Source organism: Panthera pardus, unplaced genomic scaffold, assembly GCF_024362965.1.
Source record: "Panthera pardus isolate Hobbes unplaced genomic scaffold, ASM2436296v1 HiC_scaffold_10, whole genome shotgun sequence".
In the NCBI taxonomy this organism is placed as follows: Eukaryota; Metazoa; Chordata; class Mammalia; order Carnivora; family Felidae; genus Panthera; species Panthera pardus.
The window spans coordinates 2,179,449-2,205,212 of record NW_026526655.1 but is presented as its reverse complement, the minus strand read 5'-3'; the positions used below and the strand labels follow the sequence as shown (position 1 = coordinate 2,205,212).

Here is a 25,764-nt window from a genome sequence, read left to right as displayed (position 1 = left end):
CTGGAGTTTCCCACAATGCTCTGCACCCACGGGCTCCACGCGCCGCGTCTGCGACCAGGGTAGCCCGTGCTCCAGCGCCGGCCACAGCCGGCCCTCACCTCTCGAGGCAAAGCCTCTGGAAGGCACTCCTCTGGCCTTTGCCCTTCCGGCCACCCTCGTGCCCCGGCCACAGCCGCTCTGATCTTTCTTAAAAGCCACTGCCCGCTGAAACCATCACCGCTGGGCAGAGTCCAAGAGAGCCTGAGTCTGAATGCCCTTCTTTTCTGGTGACAGAGCCGCACACACCCTGAGGCGTCTTGCTGACATGTCCTCGCGGGACACAATGAGGTCCTTTCTTGAATACATTTGCTCCTACCCTGGGGCCCCCGGCCGCCCCCGCTGCCCAGGCCCTGCCTAGAGCCGGCGCCGAGGGCCGAACGCTGGCTGGCTTGCTCCGGCAGGGCCCTGGGCCCGTGGGCGGGAGCTGCCGTGTCCCGGGCCCACCAGGGGATGCTCCGAGCTGTGACAAAGTGCAGCACGCCACGAGCCAGGCTGTTGTTCACGAGTGAGCTTGAGTGTTAAAGGGCAGCGGTACTTACGTGAGGTTCGCCGCTTTTGGTATGAACCGTCAGGAAGCGCTTCAGGATTATTTTAACACGATGCTCTAATAATAGTTTCAAAAAAGCCCAAATACTTAAAAATGAGCTGGGATTCCCTCCGAGTGCGCATCCCAGCCTGGCTCAGCGTCTGGGGGATGTGGGAGGGGCCGGCTGGGAGCCCCGCCCTCAGGCAGCAGCAGACCGGGGCACTGACCTGTTTTTCTGAGCGGGAAATCGTCTTTGGTGTCGTACATTCCCAGGACCGGGTGGTTGTAGGAGGCCGACACCCCGCTCTGGGGCGGGGAGCTCTGGTCGAGGGAGCTGTGCTGTGTTTTCCTGGAGAGAAGAGGCAGAGACAGACGGCCGAGTTAGCCAGGGTGTCACATCAGCCCCGGATCAGCTGGGGCCGCGCATGGAGACCGGCCTCCTGTCGGGGGCCAGACCAAACTCGGGAACCCAGGCCGAGCACGACCTCCGCTGTGGACCCTGGTGCAGGAGGGGTGAGGGCCCGTGCAACCCCCCACCGTCACCCCGTTCCCGCCTGGGGGCTCCCTGCACTGACTGCTCTCTGGCCACCCACCGGGTCACCGCCAGCCACACAGGGCCTGTCCTTGGGGCAGACGGTGGGGGGGGGGGGGGGAGAGGGGGTTGCATATGCACAGAACCAAAGGTGGTTAGAGGTGACTGAGATCCGGGGGTGTGTCTGGAGCTGGTGATGATGAGGTCTGTGGTCCCCAAAGGGACGTCCTTTCAGCAGAAAATACCGTCAATTGCACCTCGAGAGGAACCAAAGCCACCCAGTCGGCCACCTTCTCTGAGGACGACGGGTCTGGACTAGCAGGCACCCTGTGCCTGGAAGCTGGTCTGTGCAGTTTGCTGCCCCTAGCGACCAGCCAGGCATGACTCAATCCTTAACACGGGGAGACAGGGTCGGGCTCCGGGAGGAGGTGCAGCGGGGCGGGAGCGGGGGTCGGGGCTGGGGAAGCGGTGCCACCGGCCCTCAGCCAGACCATCGGCCAGACCATCGGCCAACTGGGGCTTCGGTGGGACGGCCGGCTGGGCCCTGCTGGAAGCATCCGCGCGAGGCGTGATGAACTCCGTTGCGTCTTTCAACCGCGTAATCTACTTAATGGCTTGAAGCGATCTGCCAACTTACTTGGCATTTGGTAGCCTGTTTATTTGGATCCACAGCACCGCGTACCCACACAGCTGGCGTTGTCTGAACGGAGACTGTGGGCTCTTAAATGCCTACAGGTGGATGTTTAAATATCTGAGCGCAGACTGGTGCTGCTCACGGAGAATGTGCCGCTCGCAGAGACCCGCCCCGTGAGTGTGGCCCTGCCACGTGGGCCGTGGGGCCCGGCCGGGCTACGTGGCAGCAGAGCGCTCAGAGAGCCCCGGACACGGCCCGCCGGGCGCCTGCCAGCAGCAGCGAGAGCGCGGCTCCTTCCTCGGGACGCGCTCGCCTTCCCGGGACAGGTGCACCCACACACCGGTACCGCGCGGGGGGTCGCCGCCTCGGGCGGGGAGGCTTCCCCTCGGGGGCCGTTCTCTCAGGGTCTCCCGAAAGGTCTGAGGGCAGCACTGTCTCTCTACGGATTCACATCCCCAGAGGGGATCCCCTCGGTCACCTCCAAGTCGCTCAGGGCCAAGCCACGACGTGGGAAAGAACTCGCCTTTTCCTCCGTGAGAAACACGGGAGGACCTGTGTGTGTGCGTGATGGGGCGGGAGAGCGAAGCCATAGTTACTGACAGGGCGTCACGTAAATGGACGTGACTATAAATACTATCTGGGGTCGCTAGAGACTTCGATCGTAGATCGTTTCCGATGAGGCCGGAAGCTGGAAACGCTACGCTTCAGATCCAGCAGGTTTTCTCTTCCGGTTTGCTGTCTCGAGACGCTGTCAGCATTAAACCTCCTGACTCCCGGTCCAGCCTTCGGAGGAGCCTCGACAGGAGGGTCCGGGCGCAGGCTGCCCCAGTGCCACCGCTGGTGCTGCCCCGTCTCGGGCCGGAGACTTCGAGGGAGTGACTCCCGGCAGCACAGCCCAGCTCCTCGCGCCTGCGGCCCTGGGGTGCCCGCCGCACAGGCCCCCGGGACCCCTCCAGGGCAAACCCCCCACCCCCCCATCACACCCTCCTGGGGACCGCGCACGTGTGGGCGCTCCAGGCCTGGGTCCAGTCCCTGGCCGCACGGGCACAGCACACTGACGCGCTTGCACGTTTGTGCTAATCGTTGTGGGTGGAGCGAAGCTAGGGTCAAAGTTCAGTTCCTTCTCCAGGAAGACCCAGTTTTCACCGTCACGACAGCAACTGAACATGACAGTCGCTCCACGATGTCGGCCTCGGGGTGACAAAGCAAGACAGCGGCCAAGTTCCGTGCAAACAGCGCTGTCCCCTGGCTGACTTCCCTGAGACCACGCTCTTCCGCACTCCAGCCTGTGTGCCCCAAATCCCTGCGAGGGACCTGAACCCAGAGCAAGCAAGCTTCGTCCAGTCGGGGCCCTACCTCGGGGAGCCCTGCAGGGAGCGGTCCCTGTCAACCCCTTCCGGGACCCTCACCTGCCCTCAACCCTGCGGCCCTTCCCTCAACTCCAAGCTCCCTCCTCAGTGCTCTGTTTCTGTTCCTGCCGGGACCGCCCCCTTCCCTGCAGCCTCCAGGACGGGAGGTGACGTGCTCTCCCAGCCCACAGGCTCTGTCCTGTCACATGTGAACCCGTCACCGCGGCCTCCACTCCTGCCAGTGGTCTCCCCACCCCAGGATCCCCCCGACTCACGGGGGAGCCTGGCACCGGCCACCCCAATCTTCCGCCACGACCGCGGCCACCATCCGAGCACTCGGACGCGGTCAACCCACGACTCCGGCTTGCCACCACGTGACCTCCTCCAGGCTCACAGTCTTCTGGCCCCTCGCCAGCCTTACCTCCCCAGACCTGGCGCTTCCCCGCCCGCCGACCGCAGCTGCTAAACACTGCAGCCCCACCATCTGAGCCTCCCTCCCGCCAGCAGGCCCAAGAGCCCCTGCCCTCTTGCCGCCTCCACAGGCCTGTGGTCCCGGGTTCCCCCAGCGCCTCCCGGTCCGAGGCCCCCGCCCCCGCTCCCCTTCCTGCCGTCTTCAGCGCAAACCCCGCGGATACCGTCTCACCTGCTCCCCAAACGGCCTTCCGTGGGGCATCAGCCCATAGCCCCCAACCCCAGGGGAGGATGGAGCTTTCCCACAACAAGCACCCCAGCCAGACGTGGGCCCCCGGGGGCCGCTACAAGCGTTTCTAAGGAATCCTCCACGTGGTGGCTCTGGGGCTCACGGTGTCACCTGTGGCTCCTCGGGGACGCTGTTGCCTTTGCTCGTCCGTGTGAGTCGTGTCCCCGGCTGAGCTGCGTGCACGCCAGCAGCATGCTTCGATGAGTGCAGCTTAAGGGACCGAGCAGCGAGCGATGGCTGCACACAGAACGAGGGCGCCGTCTCTGCCTCGGAATCAAAGTACTTTCTGACTGGTCACTGGTGTCACCTGCCAGGTCCTCGGGATCATCTCAGCGGAATGTGGTGGGGTTTTTATTTAGTCCACAGTTATCCGCTGGGAGCTTGAGAATAATACATTTTCCCCCGATGAAACAGAAGGCAATCATATTTTGATTTATGAAAACCACCTATGGATTTTGTGAGAGATGAAATCAGCCCTGAAAACGGGAGAAAACTAGATTTCACAGCAAAACGCCGCAAAGCACCCTTGATCACTGCTTAAGGCCACATAAACCCGCTCCTCCGCTCCAGACGTGGCCTGTGCCGGGGCCAGCTCCCATGTGACGGGCTGGTGCTCAGGGGACATCCCTCTGCGCGCGGGCACTGTCGCGGACTTTTCTGCCGCGGTGTGCCAGCCTCTCCAGCTGTTAGCACGAACGAGGCTCTCTTGTGGCCTCTGCCAACCACGTGGGCTCTGCGAAAGGACTCCTCACGTGAACGTGAAAAACAGCACAGATGCCACGGACCTGCCTAGCAGTCAGTGAAACACCGGGTAGAAATCCAGCAGGTGCATACGGACAAGTTAGACCACGGTGCCAGTGAGGTGGCTCCTTTTGTGGCCAAAATACACGGGAGAAGAGTAATGGCCAGGCACCAGCCTCTGTCATGCAGAGACCGGCCCCACTCTGTCCGGGTGACCGTCCCGGCATCTGCCGCTGGACCGCGCCAGCTGTCGCGAGCCCGCTCCCTGCTTGGCGAGTCTCTGCCCACAGCCTCCCCCGCCTCTCAGGGTGAAGACCCGGTACCCGCGCCGGCCTACGGGTGATGCCCGGCCACTGGGGCCCCAGACAGGAGGCCCAGGTGCCCGCACCCCTGCACTTACCCGTACCAGTAGCGCGGGTCGCTGGAGATGCAGTGGTTCAGGTTCCGGTGGGCCAGCGCCTTCTTTTTATTGAGGACAAACTCCTGAAGCTTCATCTTCACTTCTGTGCTGGCCACGGCACCTGGCGCGGGAGAAAGCACGGACAGGTGACCGGGGGTGGCGGCCCAGCGGCGTGGACGCGCAGCTCTGTGCTGGGGAGGGAGCAGCGGCTCAGAGCCCGGCCTGCGAGCTGAAATCGACCCAAAATCGGGACGCTGCTGGTGCCACGAAGGCTTCTCAGAGGGAGGGGAAGGACAGGAGAAGGGTTAAGACGGGCTCTTCCTCCCACGAACAGTTCGCAGAACCGCGCCCCATCGACCACGGAGAAGTAACCAGCAGACGGACTCACTGACACCTAACACGGATTGGCTGCCGGGGGCACTTTCAGACCCTCATGTGAAAGCACGTGGCGAACGGGCGCGGGCAGCACGCGGCTCCGTCCCCGCTACGGCACACGCGGTCGAGCCCCGGAGGTTGTGTGCATGCACAGCGGACCACCGCCACCAGCGGACGGGAGCAGATGCGCGTGACGCGCGTGTCCGCGGCGGCCTCGCGCCCGAGGGAAGGCGGCTTTCTGCTCCTGGGCCGCTTCCCCGGGGCCCGTGTGGGCAGCCCGCACGCGGGCAGCGCCTGCGCCTCGCGGGGTTCTCGGGGGCTGGCTGTTCACAGCCCCGGGGACAGAAAGCTGCACATCAGAGAGACAGACGTGCGCACACAGATCAAAGTCCAAAGCCACCACCCTGACGCAAGACCTGCCCCGTCCGATCCGTTCTCAGCGCCCCGTGCAGCACCGCCTGCCTTCCCCTTGCAAGTGGCGTCAATGCTTCCCGTTATTGTCTAGAATCCCAGCGGTGCTTTCTTAATAGTAACGTTTATTTACTCATTTACTTGAGGGGGGAAGAGAGGGAGGGGGCGTGGGAGGGGGCGTGGGCAGAGGGAGAGAGCGAATTTTAAGCAGGCTCCGCGCTCGGCCCGGAGCCGACCCGGGGCTCCAGCTGAGACACCGTGAGGTCTTGACCTGGGCTGACATCAAGAGTCAGACGCTTAACCTACCGAACTGCCCAGGAGCCCCTCAAAGCACCTTCTAATTGCTTCCCAAAATGCGTCCACACATTGACCACCACGAGCCAACCGTGGCCATGCACCAGAGGCAGGCACCTTGTACCTTCGGGAGCACTCGGGATCACCACGTGACCCTGGTCTGCATCAGTACTCGGGATCACCACGTGACCCTGTCTCTATGACTACTTGGGATCATCATCTGACCACGTCCTTATCAGTTCTCAAGATCACCACGTGACCCCGTCTCTATCAGTACTTGGGATCACCACGCGACTTACGTGTGTGCACGCACACGCATGTGCCTCCAGTTCCTGGCACCGAGCTCCTAAAACCCTTGTGAACTCCTAAGTGATCAGAACACTAGGGCCATCTCTTGTCCTGATGCAGTGACCCTGGCTGGACTCTCGGATGGCTCCTGGAGGGGCTGGTCACCAAAAGACCAAGCCATGATTAGAAGCTTGGAATCCTCAGCCCCATTGGATTGGGCGGAGAGGGGCTGGAAATAGAGTTAATAATTGCTCACCAGGAAGCCTCCATATAAAGTCCCAGTATGGGGCGCAGAGGGTGTCCACACTGGGAAGCACATGCACGTACTGAGAGGGCGACGCGCCCCAGCTCCACAGGGACAGAGACTCCCGCGCCCGGGACCTGCCCGTATCTCGTCCTACGTGCTGCTTCTTCTGGCTGCTCATCTCTGTCCTCTGCCACATCCTTTACTAAACTGAGGAGTGTAAGGAGCCTCCCCCTGGGTGCTGTGAGCTGGCCGGCAAGTTCAACAAGCAAGGAGGGGGCTGTGGGAACCTCTGAGGACCTACAGCGGCTGGTCAGACGCTCGGGTGACAGTCTGGATCGGCAACCGGCGTCTGCCGGGGGGACTTGTGGGACCGAGCCCTCAGCTGAGCAGTGTCCAAACGGACAGACTGCAGGACAGCCGGGGGTGACGGAGCGCTGCGTCGTGGGCAATCCCACCAGCGTCGCGTTCCGGGTCCGTGTGGGTCTACGTAAAGGGCAAACGCAGGAGGAAAGAACTGGGTTCCTCCCAACAGAGGAAGGAAATACTGGTTGTTTCCCAAATTTGACATTCAAATGCTTGTTTGCACGTAATCTGCTCTGGTCTCCCCATTTCCTGGAAGCTTTGAAATTGATCTTCCTTTCGCTGGTTTGGTAAATAAGTTTTATTTTATCCTTGTTTCCCCGGTGTTGGGCTTTCATTCATTTATGTGCTCGCTGTTGTTACGTGTTCACGGTTCTTTCTGATGCGTGTGAAGTGGACTTTGGTGTATGTGACTCTATAGGTATTTTGACAGATTGCTCGTGAATTGTTAGTATCATCAGAGAAGCCGTCTGTCTTGCCACTGTTACCATCCGCACACTGAATTCTGTCCGGCTGTACGTGTGTCTGCCGTGCTCCAGGGCAGCGTCCCCCCGCAGTTAGGTCATAGTGGGCCTTGCGTGTGTCGTGGACGACAGTCAGCCAGCACAGACCCCGGGGAACGGGGTCCGAATTAGATCATCCAGGGAAACACAGGTTCACTAAACCGACCCCAAACCACCTTCAGAAGCTCCCGTCACGACACACGGACTTGTGTCTTGGGCCTTCCCAGGCTCTGGGGAGACGGCCCCAGGGGCACGTGAGAAGAGAAGCCTGCCAGAGCTCTCTACGTGCCGGGTGCCAGCCAGCGGGCACGGTGTCCCGGCGACACTCGTGAGGAGGGCACGCGGGACGACTAACGCTAACAGGCCGGGCCGTGGGGGGTGACCAAAGGCACAAAGTCACACCTGCTTCCGGGCAGCGCGGCTCAGTCCCCCGAAATGTAGCCAGTGTCGGAGGGAACACAGATTCTGAACGTGCAGAGCCCGTGTTTCCCGTCTGCAAGTGGACGTGTCAGAAGATCGCACATGAAGACACACAGACCTGCCTACAACGTGCCCGGGCATCCAGTCACCTGGCGTTCGTGACAGCGCAGGGGCACCAGGAGGATGGCAGAACATACGCCAACGGCTAACCGTGACCGTACACGGCGGGCCTGGCAACCAGGAGTGAGACGAAGGACAGGGGACACAGAGGGTCGCTGACGAAGGGGAAACGCGAATTGGCCAATAAATGTGCGAGATACGCGCAACCTGCGGAGATGGAAGAAACCACAGTGAAACGAGGACTTTGGTTGTTCCCTCTCGGGCTGCTGGCCGCGCAGGGAGGATCAGACTACCTGCTGAGGAGGAGAGGGAGGAGGGGGAGCAGGAAGACCCGGACGAAGAGCAGATGGCCTCCCGGTCCTGCAAAACTGCTTCCGGAAGAGTGGACCACGCAAAGTAGCAGAAAGCAGCGGACACTCTCGGTGGGCCGGGCAAGGCCGTTCCCGAAAGTTTCCCAGCAAACCCAAACTGTGCGTTAGCTCGCCGGATCTTCCCCAGAACCACCGGCCCGGTGGCTCCACTTGCCCTCCACGGGGTGGGGGGATGCTTATGACTCCCCTGAGGGCCCTCTGGGGACAGCTGGCCCCGAGGACCAGGTTTAGGCGGCCTCTGACTCTCCCTACTTCGACCACAGCCCTGGCTGATGTCTCGGGCTCCAGAACTCAAAGGAGGGAAAAGAACAAACGCCCCACCGCGGCAGGGAGTGCACGCGACAAATCCCAGCGACAGGCAAGCACAGCGGGATGTGGCGAGGAGAGCGGCCCCTCCTGGAGGAGACCCTGGCCCTGTTGCTGGCCGGGGCTGTGGCACCTGCCAGCCACCGGCAGGGCCTTGTGCCCTGAGCTGCCTGCTGTGTCCTCACGGCAGGACATACGTCTGTGGGACTGACATGGGGTCCCTCGGCCAGCTCGGGCCGGGACAGGGCACCTTACCAGGCTCTCGTGGAACCAAATCAGGACCAGCCCACCTCCCCGAGCTCAGGAAGGTTCCGACATAAATACACCACACGAATGCCGCAGCACCTCCTGGGCACGTCAGGCCGAGTCCACATCCCAAGAGGGGGCAGACGGTGACCTGGTCAGAAGGGTGGACCCTCCCTGGCCCTTCCCAGGCCACCTGTGGCTGGAGGCTGACGCACCGGGCCCTTCCTCACAGGGGCGGTGGGCACGACTCACACCCATACACACGCGGGGCCCGCGGCAGACGCCGGGCCACAGGTGTGTGACGCTGGGCCACAGAGGGACCGTCTTCTCTTCTTGGCACTTTACGCGAAGACGATTCCAAACGGAGCTGTCATCCTTCCAGTCATTGACCCATCTGTCAACAGATTCTGCCACCTTGACTTTTTATCTGCAGGTTGTTTGTCCTGGTCACGTATGTTGAAATCTTTGCATTCTAACTGTGTCCTCAATTCCAATCCAACATGCATCGCAAAACGCTTCTTTTGACACTTATAAAATACTTGAGTAGAATTTTTTTTCTTCTCTCTTTTTTTAATTTTAATTTTAGTTAGTTTACGTAGTGTCATGTTAGTTTCATGTGTACAATACAGCGATTCCACACTTCCATACGTACTCTGTGCTCCTCCGGCTTCCTCTTCTTTATTTACTTACTCATCTATCTATTTAGTTTGAGAGAGAGAGAGAGACAGAGAGAGACAGAGTGAGCGAGCACAGGTGGGGAGAGGGGCAGAGGAAGAGAGAATCTTAAGAGAGAATCTTAATCCAACCTCAGTGCAGAGCCGGATGCAGAGCTCGATCCCACAACCCTGGGATCACGATTTGCGCCGAAATCAAGAGTCAGGTGCTCGACTGACTGAGCCACCCAGGCGCCCCTAGATTCGTCCACTTTAAACCAAAATTATAGAGTCAATAAAACACATTCGATAAACAAACACCAAATGTCTTTCATTTTTACTTAAAAAAAATTTAATTCCCCTTGGTTATCACACATCCATCCGACAGGGTTTCCAGAGACATAATTATGCGCCAGGGTCTGATCTGGCCAATGGGGATAAAGATGTAAATAAAATACAAGAGATGAAGTCCCCTCCCCACAGGGAAGGGGACCTAAGGACCAGGCGATTGGCTCCTTCTTCTCACGCCCCGCTGGGCTCTGAGGAAGCTCCCCTTCGCACGTGGGATAGAGAATCACCTTCTAGACCAGGTGCTGGGTCTTTTAACTCCAGCCTCTTGAGCCCCTTTTTTTTTTTCCTTTTTAAAATAAAGTGAACGACTTTGCCTCAAACGATGGCACGTTTTCCCCACCCGGGCTGTGCTTGTAAATAACAGCGAAAAGAAGCGTAGCTGTATTCGTCCCAGACTGCCCAGAGAACAAAGACTTGCCTTCGATTGATTCTCCCTTTGAATTTGTGTTAAAAGACGGTATGTCTTAGATTCTTAAATGTAGTTAATCTAAGTAAAAGTTCCCTGACGAAAGATTATGTGTTCACGCTGAACGAGATGAAAACTGCCACAAGTTCCAAGAATACGCTGTTCCTTAGAGCAAACAGCATTGACTGCTATCAATAAGCAAAAAACTGCAGAATGATTTAAATTCAAAGTACGGTAAATGTTTATCAATGTAACAAAACTTTAATTAAATATTCAATAGGAAATTCCCTTTTAAAAAAACCCCAAGAAACTAAACAGATGCCTTGCCCTGCATTTTCAAATGCTGACAAACGGGAGACGCCCCAGGCCATTTGCATTTCCCCACAAACGCCCTTTAAGCTGGTGGGAACAAGGCTCTCCTTCATAGGTGCAGGGCTGCCCCCAGTGGCGTGGGGCACGGGGGCCTGCCAGGCCTGCCTTCTCACAAGACCACACTCAGGGCTGCAAAGCCTACACAAGCGAGCCAAATACCCACACTGTACACAGTTTATTATTAATAATAAAACCTGACCACCCAAATCCACAAATTGAAAACCACCAGGGCTGCTGTGAGTGACGAGCGAGGAGGGAAGCAGAGAACATTCCAACGCTCCAGTTGTGGGGGTCGGCGGGGGGGGGATTTAGGAGGTAGAGAAGAAATTGTTTTTGACTTGTAAACAGATCTAAAATGTTTTCCGAAGGCAAATCTTTTCGCATTTTGTGAGGCTTAAGATGTTATTTATATTGGAAGCTTCTGGTAAACTACTAGGAACCAATTGAGCTGCTTTTTAGCAAAATCTGAAAACCTGGATTTGTTGGTTCGTTGTGGCATACATCAACTAGCTGATGCTTACAGTTTTAGCGTTCATCCTTTGATGAACAACAATTACCCTCCTCGAAAGCAAAACATAAGTCGGATGTACCACTGAGGCCAAAGCAAAGCCTGAGAGAGGAGAAAGGAGCAGGCCCCGAGGCAGAGGCCACTGTGTGCGTGCGGCCCCACCAAGCACACCTGGGCCCCGAGGAGAAGGGCTCCTATATGTGCCAGGTGCTGTCATGTACAGGGCGGCTCTCCAGCATAGAAGGCGGCCCCCAACGACAGGCCATGGAGCTCCTACGGCAGATCCCTAACACACAGCAAGCGGACTCACCTAGACTCACGGTCCAACCCCAGCTGCAATGAGAATCATCCAGGGAGTTCTAGAAATGTCAGCGCTGATGCCCACCCTCCCCTCCAGACCAGTGCATCAGGACATCTGGGGCATTTTCCTGACCTCACATGCCACACCACTCAAAGGTGGTCATGCTCTGGCCACACCTCAGCCAGGAGGGACCCTGGACACAAAGGAATCCACACACACAATACAGGCAGTGGTTGGGCTGGTGCGGAGGTGGGAACGGAGGACGGTGTCATTGAGCCAGCGGGCTGGGCAGTGACCCGTGAGCGTGGCCGCCTCGCCTGCCCCATCAGCCCACCGCAGATACGAGTCTGCCCTCAAAGACCAAGGGCATATGTTGCCAACCCAAATCTGCAATTTATCTTCTCCTGACGGCTTCCTGTCCTCATGCCTGGAGTCTCCATCATGGGCCATCGCGGACCCCATAAGCCATCGTCTTACCTGAATGGTGTGATGTAATGAGGTGTACCATTCAGCTTTAGGAATTACCTTAAGATACTGGTACAAAAATCAGATCTCACATGTAGTAAAAAGTCTTCTGACATGCTTTCTACATCGAAACTCAACCAGACCATTATAATAAAAACACATTAAAGTATATGATTTCAGAAGCAAAATATGCCGTTAGTAACTAACGATCATAAAAGTTGTTACTTTTATGTATAAAACCAGTTATTAAGAACTTAAAAATAGTTAAGTGGAGAGACAAACTGAACACAAAAGTGATACACTAGCTGCATATTTTAGGAAAAAACCAACAGCCTTTTGGAAAGAGAATATTTATAAAAATGTATATAGAACACAGGTGGGAACGTGTCCTGAACCCAGTGTAGAGAAGACTGATCAGGACGCTGGAGCAGCGGGAGCCTGTGCTGTTTAAAAGGCGCCATGAGGCAGAGCAGACAGAGCAGAGCACAGGACGGCATGTGGGACACACCACACCAAGGGAGAGCTCGGTGCGGGGATGTCAAGGGAACTACCCAAGTCGAGGAAAAGGGCGAGAACCCACCACAAAAATGAGAAAGACACTTGAACAGGCACTTCTCCCAGGAAAGGAATATACCCCTCTGACAGGAGACATGAAAACGCACCGAGTCTCACCGGTGATCAGACTGTGAGGCTGAAGCCACAGGGGCGACCGCTCGCAGCCAGACTCAGACTGTTGATGGCAACCAGGGTTGGTGGGGAAGCAGACACGGGAGCTGCCCTACAAGGCTGGAGGAGGCCAGGCCTCACGCAGGAAAGGGGGGGGCACGTGCATACCTCGCACTTACCTGTCCGCACAAGGAAACGTGCCCGGGGACATACGTGCCAGCACGGTCTCTAACAGTGCGGGTCAGCAAACACCCAGATACCTACCAACCACAGGCTGGATGAATGTGGTGGGACGCAGGCAGCAGCCTGAATCAGTGATCTCCCGCCACACAGGACAGCAAGGACGGACTCCACGAGTGTGATGGTGAGTGACAGAGGCAAAACACGAAATCCTGCGGATTCATGAAGCCACTGACATCAACTTCAAAAGCAGGCAAACCTGCCCTCCGTGTTAGGTGCCAGGGAGGAGTTACTCTGTGGAGGAGGGAGGGGCCCGGATGTGGTTCCCGTCCTGATCCAGATGCTTTGCTGGGAGGTGAGCCTGGGAACAGGGTGTGTGCCTTTTGTATGTATATCGCACCCCAGGACAAAAGATCCTTAAATAATTTCAAATAAGAGACTTCACAAGAATCTTTTAATGCGTCTCGTGCTGTCGTGCGTAGGTAGATTAAAGTCCACACGACGGACTGTTACGATGGTTTGTCTGGATGACTGACCGTTTTCAGTAGCTGAAGACACTGGTTTTGTGAGGTTTATGTGTGTTCCTGAAGTGTGTGAAAACTAGTATTTTTACTCACGAGCACTGGAAGAGTCAATCACCCTAGAGTCACCACACCAAAACCCGATACAGGAGACAAATGCACACCTTGACTACATCATCACCAGGGAGCAAACAGGCTCGACTCGGCACGGATGTCTCGGGTGGACACAAACCGAGCCTGCGAATATGTCACCCACCGACTCTGCCTTCTAGGTCCCGGGCGCGTCACTGGAAGCAAGTTGCCCAAAGAAAGGGGCATGGACGCACGTGAGGGTTGTGCCCCTTCAGCCACAGTCCCGTGTGTGGGACCCACGAGGCCTCCCAAACACGGGTCCCTCACAGCGCCCGCCAGACGTGCTTTCCACCCCCAGTCTGGCAGGCAGCAGGGGGCCGTGGCTCCTCCCCAAGGGACACGAGGGAAGCCCCCCTAATCTCCCAAAGGGGACCAGCACACGGCATCACCCCCTGGCTAGGATCGAGCCTGGGCCCCTCCTAGGAGGCGACCCCGGTCCTCTGGCATGCAAGCACAGGAGGGAATGTTAGGGCCCGAGAGCACGCGTCGGCACCCGCGTCCCCGCTCGGCCCCCGGCGTAGCCCACAAGCCGGGCCTGGCTCCGAGGCGCTCCCACAATGCCCGTAAGAGGGAAGAACTTTGAGACGTTTAGGACAGAACCGAACTCACAGGGGAGAGCCGCTCCCCACCTGCCCAGTGCGCTTCAGGACGCTCTCGGCGACCCGGACGAGGTGCTGCGGCATGGACACGGACGACACCGGCTCCTGCTTGGGCCGCTGCTGCCAGGCCCGGGAGCACGGCAGCCACGGGAAGAGCCACGTTGGGGAGGCCCCGGCGCCCGCCCGGCGTCCCCCCCCCCCCCCCCCCCCCCCGCACACTCACTCTCTTTGCCTTTCTCCTTGTTCTTGAGCTGCTGCAGCTTCTGCTCCCGGTGCTGCTTCTCCAGCTCCTGCTCCTGGCGGTGCCTCTCCAGCTTCCGCTGGTGTTCCAGAAGCTCCTGCTGGTGCTTCATGGCCAGCAGCTCCTGCTGTTGCTGCGAGCAGGGAAGGAGGAGACAAAGACAGTCAGAGCCTCGCTCCCAGATGGGACAAGACACACACACACACACACACACACACACACACACACACACACACACACGAAGACCGGCCAAGGGCCACAGGTCTCCACGCCGTGTCTCCCGGAGCCAGGCTGTCCTCTGCACGGCCAGCACCCCTAACCGGGGGGGGGCCTTGGCTCGGCCCGGTCCACACAGCAAGCGTGGCTGCCGGAAGCCCTGGATGCCGGCTGACTTTCTACGTGTTAGAAATTATGAAAATAAACGCCCCTGAGCTGCCGGGAGGAAAGAGGAGGCTTGGGTGATGTCGCAAGCCGGGAACGGTGCTTTGAGAATGGCACAGCGGAGGGTGATGCGGAACGGCCGCCCTGGCAGACCACTGGCACCTCCTCGAGTCAGGTGCGCGTCCGCCCAGACCCCGGCCGGCAGGTCCTGGGCTAGCCCGAGCCCCAGAGACACGTCCGCGCCAGGCCTGTGTGACTAGCGCTCGGCGGCCAGGCTGGACACGCTCCGACGGCCCTCAGAGCCCAACACGCGAGCCAACTGTGCGCGCCCATCGCTGGAGATCCACCCGGCGAGGAGGCAGAACGAGGCAGCGATCCATGAGAAACACAGATGGGCCGGAACAAGCCTCACGACTGTGCAGGTGCCGACGGGCTCGTGGGGAAAGGGTCGGCCCTCAGATTCCACGGATGTGAGGTGGTGGCGGGGGACGCCCCGGGACACGGCGGCAAAGCCCAGGGTTGCGTCCGCGCTAGGCCTGAATCGCTTCGAGTACGCGCCCTCTTTTCTTGTCATCGTCCGTCCTGTTTCTGTGGCCCCTCCTGGGCGGGTGGCCATCCTGCTCTGGTGTGGGACAGGGGTGGGGGCAGCCCCGGACCTTTCTAGCAAGGAAATCTGGCACAAGTGTCCACATCTGAGCCATCAAATGTCTTTCCCACAGAGGCCGCAGGGAACGGGGAGCAGTGCCACCACGAGGACCCTCGACTGGCTTCCCGGGCCCCGTTCCCACCATGCTGTCGCCAGAGTAGGGAAATCACCCCGGTTTCTGTCACCAACTAGAGCACGTAAATTAAGAAATTAAGAAAACAGGATTTCAGGTTGCTTAGAGCCCTTCTCTATAAAGACGCGAGATGTCACCCGTCACGTCTGTGACTCTTCCGAGGTGCAAATCACGTTATAGCAAAAATGTTAAAGAAAAAGAACGGCAGTTACAGACATTCGTAACATGAAAGTCCACACTCCCTCTCTGAATAAAGCCTGCAGCCCAGGAGGGGGAGTGCCGTGCCGGCCAATGACGAGGACGTTCCGCAGAGCTTCGGAAGCAGCTGGCAACAGTTCGCGAGGACAGGAACCAACCACCGGCGGGTATGTGGGGAACGCGCGTGCAGAAGCAGGTGCAGGATGCCAGGCCCATGTGCGCGGCCCAAGGGGCAAGGTGCCGGGCCACACCCTCCCACACGGCCGGCCCCGTGCCAGCCTCCATGAGACACACCCCACGGCGGCCCTGCCCGGGGAGGCAGCCTGATGGCAGAGCCCCACGGGACTGAGCCAGGGCGCGGCTCGCCAGAGGGTCACACACACACACAGAGCCTCCAGCGATCAGGTGGCGTTTCTCACTGCAGGGGACCCACAGCCCCGGTCCACAGTGGCCAGCTCCTACCTTCCACAGTGGGGAAGGGGACCCCTTTGCAGCCAGGGGCACCGGGGTGGACCAGCAGAGGGAGGTGTGAGGTGTGGCTGGGCCTCGAACCAGGAGGGCGGAGGAGGGGCGGGGCGTCCAGACCCCACAGGGCGCGCACCTCCCTGCTGCTCCTGGGACTCACGCAGGCCCGGTGTGAGGCGGAAGGGAACTGACGCGGCAGCTGTGAGGGGAGGGCCACGCGGAAGGGGCCACGAGGAGGGGGCCCCGCTCGGTGCCCACCCGTGGGGCCCACGGACACTGACGGGCACTTTGCAGAGCCTCCCTGTGGAAAAAGTTACAATCCAAACCATCTTCCGTGGAGACAGCGAAACTATCAGAAATAAGCACCTTCCCAGCCCTTGCTGCCAGAGGACTTCTGGGGGGGGGGGGGCACCAGCCGGGCGGTCAGGGGACAGTGCGGAGCACAGACGTCCGGCCTCGGACCCGATCCCCCGCCCCCCTCCACGCTCCTCCTCCACAGGCCCCAGGAAGGTCTTCCCGCTGGTGTAGCGCCTGCTGACCCGTTCGGATTCGGATGCGGATTCGAGAACCTGCGCGAGGGCCGCACGGCTGCGGGCACAGGTGAACGCCCTCCCCGGGCTGCAGCCGTGCGGCTCCCGTGTGTCCGCAAGTAAGCAGCCCGCAGCCCGGGGGGCGTCCTGGTGCCGCTCAGGCCGGGAAACCAGCGCGGTGGTCTGGTGAACGACGGGTCTTAGAATCGAGGGGCCCCCTCTCCGGGTATCACCCCCGCCCTCAAGCGGCCCTCGTACAGCCCTGGGTTCCCTTTCAACTGCTCTGTGTTCATTTGATGCGTAAAGGAGGAAGGGGCAGAAAGTCACTTAATATAGTCTCAAAATATTTACTTTGCAGCCAGAACCCAGAAGGAGAGCGAGATCTTTCAACTGTCGTTACAAAAAGACGGAAACAGCCGCACACAGTGGTGATTAAAATTCACAGGGAGACCGAACTCCCAGGAAGCAACACTGCCCTGGGGTTTTCAGGAGGAGCCATTAACAGACACGCGCTGGGTTCCCTACGAATGCCCCCCCCCCCCGGCCACACTACAGGGTCTCAGTCCCGCTTGCGTCCGTCTACAGGTGTTTATTCTGCGTCCCGGGTCAGGCGGAAGGCGGTGACCCGCGTGCCAAGGCCCCTCCAAAAAAGGCGCCGAGAACGAACCAGGCTGGGACACTCCCCACCCACCCCCCAGCGTCACCACACGGTTCAGGCTTGCCTCCGGAGTCCCGGACGGAGTGACCCTCTGTGCTCCCGGCTTCTGGAAAGTGAGGACGGTGGACAAGGTGCGGAACACCCGCTTCACTTTCCCGAGCTGGCTCCCCGCTCTGCGCAGACGGGGCTCCCCGTGCCGTGCGGCCACTCTGCGCCTGCCCGCGGTCAGGCCCTGACGGGAGGCTGCGAGCCGTCCCTCCCTGGGGGAGAACAGCGGTGCAGCAGGAAGGCGGCTTATGGCCATGAAAAATAGGACTTGGAAAAATGCCGAGTTTTATGCCACGTAAAATCCACACGCGTATTTGCCACTGGTGGAGAAGGTGGGGTTTTTTTGTTTGTTTTTTGCGTTTTTTGTAGATTGAAACTCTTCTGAGCAATTTAAAGATATCTACTACCTAATTTTTCTAAGGGAAACACCCCGATAATAACAGATACCATTACTCCAATCAGAGTTTAACACCGAATTTATTTGTGAGCCAACGCCGAGTGTGGGGTAAGATACTAGATCTCTAGGGTTCAGTTTTCTTCGACTCTGATTTTGGAGTTTAATTACCAACGTTGAAGTGCAAACCCAGGCGCCAGGCTGAAGGACAGAAGTGGGCCAGGCACTCAAGCACCATCCCTGCCGAGGGGCGAGCGCTCCCCGGGCCCCAGCGAACGAGCTCCCGACACGCTCAGAGCGCCTATCTCCAGGCCAGGTCACGCGCTGCAGCAGCCAGGCTCGATGGAACCACATCATACCCCCTCTTGTCATTAACACGGGGACTGCTCACAGTGCGGGTCAAACCCCAATCTCTCGGGCCCCCGGGTTCTGCAAAATACTTAATGCCGAGGCCGCGCCGTCTAAGCAGCCAAGTTCCCTGGGGCCTGAAGTGCCCTGTGCCACAGGTGCTTCCCAGAGAAGGTGGGGCAGGTCCGGGCTTTCCACACATAGGCGAGACCCAAGGGCCACTCGTGCACCAGTGTGGGCCACAGTCTCCAGGACCACAGCTCACCCAGGACCCCCCCACATACCAGGACCCCCAGAACGAACAGTGGGCTTCTTTTTGAGGTCAAGGATAGCCTCCTGATTAAAAAAAAATTTTTAATGTTTATTTATTTTTGAGAGAGACAGAGACAGAATGCGAGTGGGTTAGGGGCAGAGAGAGAGGGACACACGGAAGCAGAAGCAGGCTCCAGGCTCTGAGCTGTCAGCACAGAGCCCGACACGGGGCTCGAACTCTCGAGCTGTGAGATCAGGACCCGAGCTGAAGTCGGATGCTCAACCGAGTGAGCCCCCCAGGCGCCCCTAGCCTCCTGATTTTAAACGTACTGTAGACTCAGGCAGCAAATGTGAAAGTTAAAACAGTAAGGAAACTGCCCCAACCCTCCCTCTCAGAAGATACAGACTGGATGTCCCGGGAGTCCTTCAGGCCAATCACACGGCGAAATCCTGGCTTCAAAAAAACCAACCAACCAGCCAACCAACCAGGAGCATTCTCGCATCTCCCTGAGGCTAACTGGCCTCAACAGAAATATTCTTAAATTGGACTTTTATTAGCCACTAAGGGTCCAATGTGCTTTGTGCAAGGCAGCCCCCATCAGTATGCCAGGCCCGCGGCAAAGGTGGGGGGCACATGCGGGGACCCACCAGCCAGCCTCAGCCCCGCGTCTGCTCCCGGGGCTCTTTTCATGGCGCTCAGCACGACCCCGAGCACAGGTGACAGTTGCCTCCCCTTCTGTTTCTTTCCTCCTTTGCCGGTGGCCCAGGCTGGTGATGTGCCCCAAACACAGGACAACCGGGCCAGCAGGAGAGGGAGGAAGGAAGAGGGACCAGGTTCCACGCACGGACGGCTGGTGCCCGGGGCCGGGACTCAGGTGGGCACGTCCACACCAAGCACACGAGGCTGGCCTGGGCCTGCTCTTTGCCCTGAGCGAGTCCCTTGGACCTTCCTCGGGGACAGATGCTTTCAAAAGTAAGGGGACAGGGAGGGTGCAGGCCTGTGGGCGCCTCTCCCCAGCGCCCCCCATAGGAAGCCTGCCCGTCCCCACGGCCTGGTACCTGCCAGCACTTAACAGGAGGACAGACAGACGGACGCGAGTAACTGCTTTGCCACCTACTTCCCAGTATAACTTAGAACAGGCTAAACTGAACATAAAACACAGATCTTAAATGCTTCTTCAACACTGTAAAAGCCTGGTGTGCTCAGTGCCACAGGAGGGCCCAGTATGAAAAGCCAGGCTGCAAGGCCCAGGCCCATTTCCATCTAGAACCAGAACTGGGCCCGGTATGAAATGCCAGACCGCAAGGCCATTTCCACGTGGAAGCAGGGCCGGGCCCAGGGCGTGTTGTGTCGACTCTTCGAGATGCTTCGGGGGCTTCTCAGGCCCCCGCGCATCTCCTGGGGCGAGCACAGGGCCGGCCCGGTGACCCTCACCCACAGAACGAACGTGTGACCGAGAGCAAGAGAAAGGGTGTGTCCCCTCCCACCTCGGGGTCTGGGGGCTGACCTCCAGGAACACATCCTGTTCGGCCGTGGGTCTGAGTGAGCATCTGGGGCCAAAGTGTCGTTCCCCACGGCGTCCTCACAAAACGGGGCCATTTTCAGCTTTAGCTCACTGGGTTTCCCGGTTCAAATCAGAAGGGCGCGTTCCGTAAGTTCAAAACCATTCTTCCCTCTTGCCTCGTGGCACAACCAGCAGTGGCCAAAAGCACCCACGAGGGTACCACCGCCCTCCAGTACCACGAGGAGGGTCTGCCTCAGACACCCAGCGCTGGGGCACAGCGGGCCCCCCAGAGGCTGCGCACCGAGGCCGAGGGGAGCAGGGGCGGTGAGGGCAGGGCCGGTCGAGCCCGGTGGCCCGCACCCCTTCCGCCCTCGCCCATCACGTCTCTGCTGCTGGAACTCTGGGCTCTTCGTCAAGGCTTCACCTCAGAAGCTGCCTCATGGTGAGGCCTACGCCTTACCCCACCGGAGGCGACCCTGGCTCCTTCCTGTCCAGGGCTTCTGCCCGAGACACTTCCCGTGAGGGCTCTGGGCTGTGTAGAGGTCGGACTGTGTCTGCCCCCCGGCCCCCTGGCTGCTGCAGGCCCACCATCCTGGGCAGGAGAGCGAGCCTGGGGGAGTCGCGGACCAGATCACGTTGAGGAGTGAGAGCCCGGACAGGGGAGGGGGGAGGGTGCACACAAGCCTCTTGCGCGCAGCGCGGGAGCCTCTTTTCTCTGTAGGACAGAAACTCCTACAGCTGCCTCCGGGAGTGCACAGCAGGTTCCGCCCTTCTACAAACCCAGGTAGCTACACTCTAGAAGGCACGATCACAGAGGCTGCTGTGTAAAGCGCGATGGTCTCACGTGCCACAAACGCCCGGCGGCAAAGGAAAAGCAGGGGCGTCGTCAGGAGCCCTCGGAGCAGCAGGTCAGGCAAGGCCGTCCGTTTGCCCGTAATGACCGCCTAGAAGCCAGAGCGGCCGCCTCACAAGCGGTTCCTTCCGTAAACACGCTACCCAGGTGCAGACAGGTGCGGGGATGACGCAGGACTTTGGCCGGCGGGCAGGGTGAGCTTTCCTAGGAACCGGCCTGCAACAACCCGGAGTGTCCTAGTGGCTCATTAACGGCTGCCTCAGGTGACCTGGAAGCCCCGGCCTGGGGCAGCCACCGGGACAGGTAATAATGAGAGTAAACATCAGGGCTGGGCTGCGAGGGCCAGAAAGCCAGGCTTCCTTTCCATCTCATCCCTCTGCCTGCAAGGCGAGGACTCACACTGTCAGCTGAATGGCTCTAGAACTCTCTCCTACCCGTGCAAACAGCACAGATCACACTGACAGATTTTACATCTCCACGCGTGCGTGCATGCACACACACACACACACACACACACACACACACACACACACACAGAGTTCAGCCTTGCTAGGAAAAAAGCGCATGCGTGGGGATAATTTTTATTTTCCACCTGCTAGACTAGAAATACCCTTTGAGGCCAGGAAGCGAGAGGCCTCTGCACCTTTGCAGGGAGCACAGGTATCCCCTCCTGAAAAGTTTGCGCTACGTCACTCGGCTTTTGCGAAAGACCTCCATTAGGGCCTGTTTTCAAAGAAATGTGAAGAAGATTTTCACTTTCTTGAAACAAGGAGAAGGGAGCAGATACGTGAAAAGCATTGGTTCTGCTGCGAGCCGGTCCAGGGGCAGCACACACAACGGGGCGGCAGGAGGGGCTCCGCCGAGCCCTGCCCGGGAACCGCCCTCCGTCTCCCCGCCCCGCCGCCAGAGCTCTGAACCGTGTCTGCGAGCATCTGGGCTGGGTCTTGATTGATTTTGTGCATCCGCTAGCAACACGTGTCCTAAGTATCAGAAAAGCCTAAGAGGCGATTTTCTCGATGTGGATGCACTCAAAAAGGTTTTCGTATAAATTAGTGGTGATTGCTTCTTTGCGTTATGCCACTTTGGCTCACGAAAGTTTTCATAATATAGGTATGTACTGGGGACCAGCGTACTCCAGATATGTGCTGGGGGGGGCAATCCTACACTGGGGGCCTCCCCACACCTGCCCCTGCCGATACTCACTAGACCCTCTAAACACACAGGTTGACATGCTCCCTCTTCATACCCTTCCCAGAGGCATTAAGGCCACAATGCAAGAGGGAAGCTTCCAGAAGCATGGAGTGCCACTAGCAGCTGCCACAAGCTGGCCCTGGGTTCCCCTGAACTGACATCACTTGGAAAGGAGAAAAATGACCCCAGCCTGGATAGAGCGGTCCCCAGCCAACACCTCCTTCAGTCCGTTAACCAGGCACTCCTCGGGGATGTGGGGATCCCCCGCAGTGGCAGTCTGTTCGCGGTCTGGTCCAGTTTGCTGCCCCAGTTCGGTCTGTCTTTCTTGTCAGAAACACAACAGAATGACCGGTGGTTAAACCGGAAGTCAGCAACTTCTGGGTTCATATTTAACTCTCGGTTTACCTACCAAGACCAGTCCCCAAAGGTGCGTACTCTTAGAAAAGCCCAAGGACGGACCGTGGCTCAGTCTCCGGAACACTTGCAAACGTTAGCAAACTGAACAGAGTTCATCTTCTTTTCTCACCCTAACAGTATTATCCGGCATGCGGTACAGAACATTCTTACAAGCACACAGCGGGCCTGACTTTTACCCGCTCGAGTACCTTTGTGCACACGTGTTAAGTCAGCAACGTAAAGAAGACACCACGGTCTGAGTTTGGGGGACCCCCAGTGCCAGTGTGGGGCTGGCCACGGGAAGAGACAGTGGCAGTGGTGGTCCGCACTCGTGCCCAGGTGTGAGCACATCAGGGGTGCGGATGCAGGGGTCTGGACACAGCCACGTGGCAGCGACCTCGCCTGCCGGACCGCCCTGCCTATTTTAGCTACTTTGCCAGCAGCGCACAACTCTGAGCGCCCGGGCCCTTGAACTCCACCGTTAAACCCACGCGGAGAATAGCGGCTCTGGACAAACACTGCATGACGTCATCACAGGAGGTACCAGGAGAGTCCGGTTCACGGAGCAGAAGGGTGGCCCCCGGGCTAGGGGAGGGCACGGGGAGCCGGTGTTTCATGGGGACAGCGTTTCTGTGTGGGGAGATGAGAACGTCCTGGGAACGGGTGGTGCTCACGGTCGCACGACCACGCGATTGTGCTTAAGGCCACTGAGCGGCAACCCAAACGCAGGTAAAACTGTAAATTTTGCGCTCTCGTGCATCTTCCCGAAATACAGAAGTGAGTCGGGTTTAGTGGTTCCTCTAAGTGTTCAACGGAGGGCTACACGCGACTCGGCAAGCCTGACCCCAGGTACCCACCCCAGAGAGGTGAGCGCAGATGCTCAAACAGCAACGCCACGCAAGGCCACCGGAGAGGCGGAAACAGCCCAAGTGTAGATCAGCTGATGAACAGACAAACACAAGGGAATATCACACAGCCTGAAAAAGGAAGGAAGCTCTAACACAGCTGCACCGTGGATGAGACCGGAGAGCCTTACGCTGAGTGAAGGGGCCACATAGCGCGTGACGACCCGTACGCGGCATATCCCGAGCGGGCGAACTCTGACGGACAGAAAGCCGATCGGTCTGCCGGGGCTGTGGCCAGGGGAGACGGGGAGTGCCTGCTTCAGGGCTTCTTTTTGGGGTGACAAAAATATTTTGGAACTAGATCGTGGCCATGGTTGTACGGTATTGTAAATGTATAAATTATACACTTTAAAATGGCCAATGATAACCTAGGATATGTGAATTTCACCACCATGAAAAAATGAATGAGGAAGAAACTAAGTATTTTCTATTAAAGCAAAGGAAAAAAACGGGCGCCTCAGTGGCTCAGTCGGTTAAGCGCCCGACTTCGGCTCAGGTCATTATCTCACGGCTCGAGAGTTCAAGCCCCGCGTCGGGCTCTGTGCCGCCAGCTCGGAGCCTGGAGCCTGCTTCGGATTCTGTGTCTCCCTCTCTCGGCCCCTCCCCTGCTCATGCTTTGTGTCTCTCTGTCTCTCAAAATTAATAAACATTAAAAAAGTTTAAAAAAAAATAAAGACAAGGAAAAACGTGAACACACACTCGCCACGGGGAAGTGTCCCTCTCTCCACTGGCTCTGCCAGGTGAGCGCGTGGCCGCTGCCTGCCCCGCCCTCAGACATGCTCGAGGCCACTTAGCAGAAGCGGGGCGGTTACCGCAGACGCAGCACAGGAAGGCTGGGTGACCCCAGGCAGAGCCTCGGTTCTGGATCGCACGCTCCATCCTGCCTGACACCCTGAACTGGCAGAGGCGGTGGAAAAGCCCCTCTGTAATGGAGATGACCAAGATCCTCATTAGGAAACTATAAAATAGCTCAAAAGACGATTTGATCCAACAACAGAAAAAGGCCAGGGTCTCTCCACACAGGATCCAGGGAAGACCTCTGCCCTTAGAGCGCCCGCCACCTGCTCACGGAGCCAGCCAGTGGGGGTGCCTGACTCAACAGCACAGGGCAAGTGGTGACAGGGCCCGGAGACGGAGCCCCAGAGCAATCCTGAAGGAGACCGCGGCATGGCGGAGGAGGGTCCCGCCTTCCCTGCTGCTCCCGCAAGCCACGAGCCCAGGACCCCCACCGTGTGCTGCCATGGAGTGGGTCAGGTCGCTACGTGGTCACGGAAGTTTTAGTCAACGCAGCTCAAGAGAAAAAGGAAAAGACAAGTATTATTTGCGGACGACGTTATCGTCTACCGGGAGCACATGAGATAACCCATTACACATTTACCAGGACTAACGAGAAAATTGAACGCACTTCGGGAAATCCAGAGCTTTTCTACGCACTGACGGTAAGTAGCCAGGCAGTAAATAAAGGGAAGCAACACACTCCCTTCTGATAACACAGTCTATAAAATACCCCCGATAAATAGAGAACCTGTAAGCCTTGCGTGAGAAAAACAAAACAAGGCTTTCCGCCAGGACAGAAGAAGCCTCACATCGTCAGAGGGTGACGTGCACTCCTAGGTTAGGAATTCAACGCTGGGCAGTTACTACAAGACGTCCTGCTAATTCACTGGCCCGCTGCACCTTCAAAGCAGGTCTCCAGGGGAGACCCCGTGAGAAAAGGCGCCGAAGCCACGTGCAGAACAAACGTGTGGACCAGGAGGGTGGCGGACGGCGCCACGCAAGGCTCCCGGTGAGAGCTGTGTCGGGTCGGCACGGGGCGGGGGGAGGCCGGAGGCGTCTGCCAAACAAACACGCGCTTGTCATAGGGGAGAGGCGCCAGTTCAAGGGTTCAGAGAAACGCCTGGTTCACGAAGAAGGACAGCCAAATGACAACAGATGAGGGACACTGAAACAACGCCCTTAATTTACGAAGGGTACCATACACCAAAAAGAGAGAGCACGGCAATACGAAAACAGCGAAGAAAAGGACAATTGGTAGGGATCAATGAAACGAGTTAATAAACATACAGCAATACGGTTACCCCCCATCGAGGAAGCAGACAGGATGTGAGACAGAATGGAAACGTACCGTGAACAAGTACAGCCCAGTGCATCACGCTGCCGGGGGTCCGTCGTGCCCGCCCCCCCCACCCCCCTGCCGGGAGGCAGAGTCACCGTGTGGCCCGGCCTCCCCGTGGGTGGGAGAGAGGCCGGGCAGGAGTGAGGGCGCCAGCAAGCACCCAGCACGGGCACCACCCTCCAGGACGGGCCAGTAAATGCTCCCTGTCCTGGTTCGCGCTGCTTTAACATTTTGCCGATCGAAAAATCATGTGGGTGTGGGTGCGAAAGACCCAGACAGACAGACGGACACACATTCACTCAGGACTGGAACAGGTTTGGGAGGAAGAACTCGGCAATAGGTGACGAGAAGTACAGACAGGTACTTACCTCGGGGCGGCAATAGCATTTCTGCTCTGTCTAGACGGAGGCAGGAGGCATGCGCAAGGATGCGAAAACAGGAGAAACTGGAAATGACCTCCGCGTCCAAGTCTTCAACTGTTTTGGGGT

General features: G+C 58.4%; 1 protein-coding gene across 6 annotated transcripts in view; it reads right to left on the bottom strand.

The window, feature by feature from the left end:
* HDAC4 (histone deacetylase 4) overlaps positions 1-25,764 on the bottom strand; it is a 291,067-nt gene that overhangs the window by 81,188 nt on the left and 184,115 nt on the right. For all 6 annotated transcript variants that reach the window (XM_053902909.1, XM_053902908.1, XM_053902900.1 and 3 more), the window contains 3 exons: positions 14,240-14,390; positions 4,922-5,042; positions 793-914 (listed from right to left, as the gene is read on the bottom strand). In XM_053902909.1, coding sequence (XP_053758884.1) covers positions 793-914; positions 4,922-5,042; positions 14,240-14,390 — 394 coding nt within the window. The remainder of the gene's footprint in view (positions 1-792; positions 915-4,921; positions 5,043-14,239; positions 14,391-25,764) is intronic.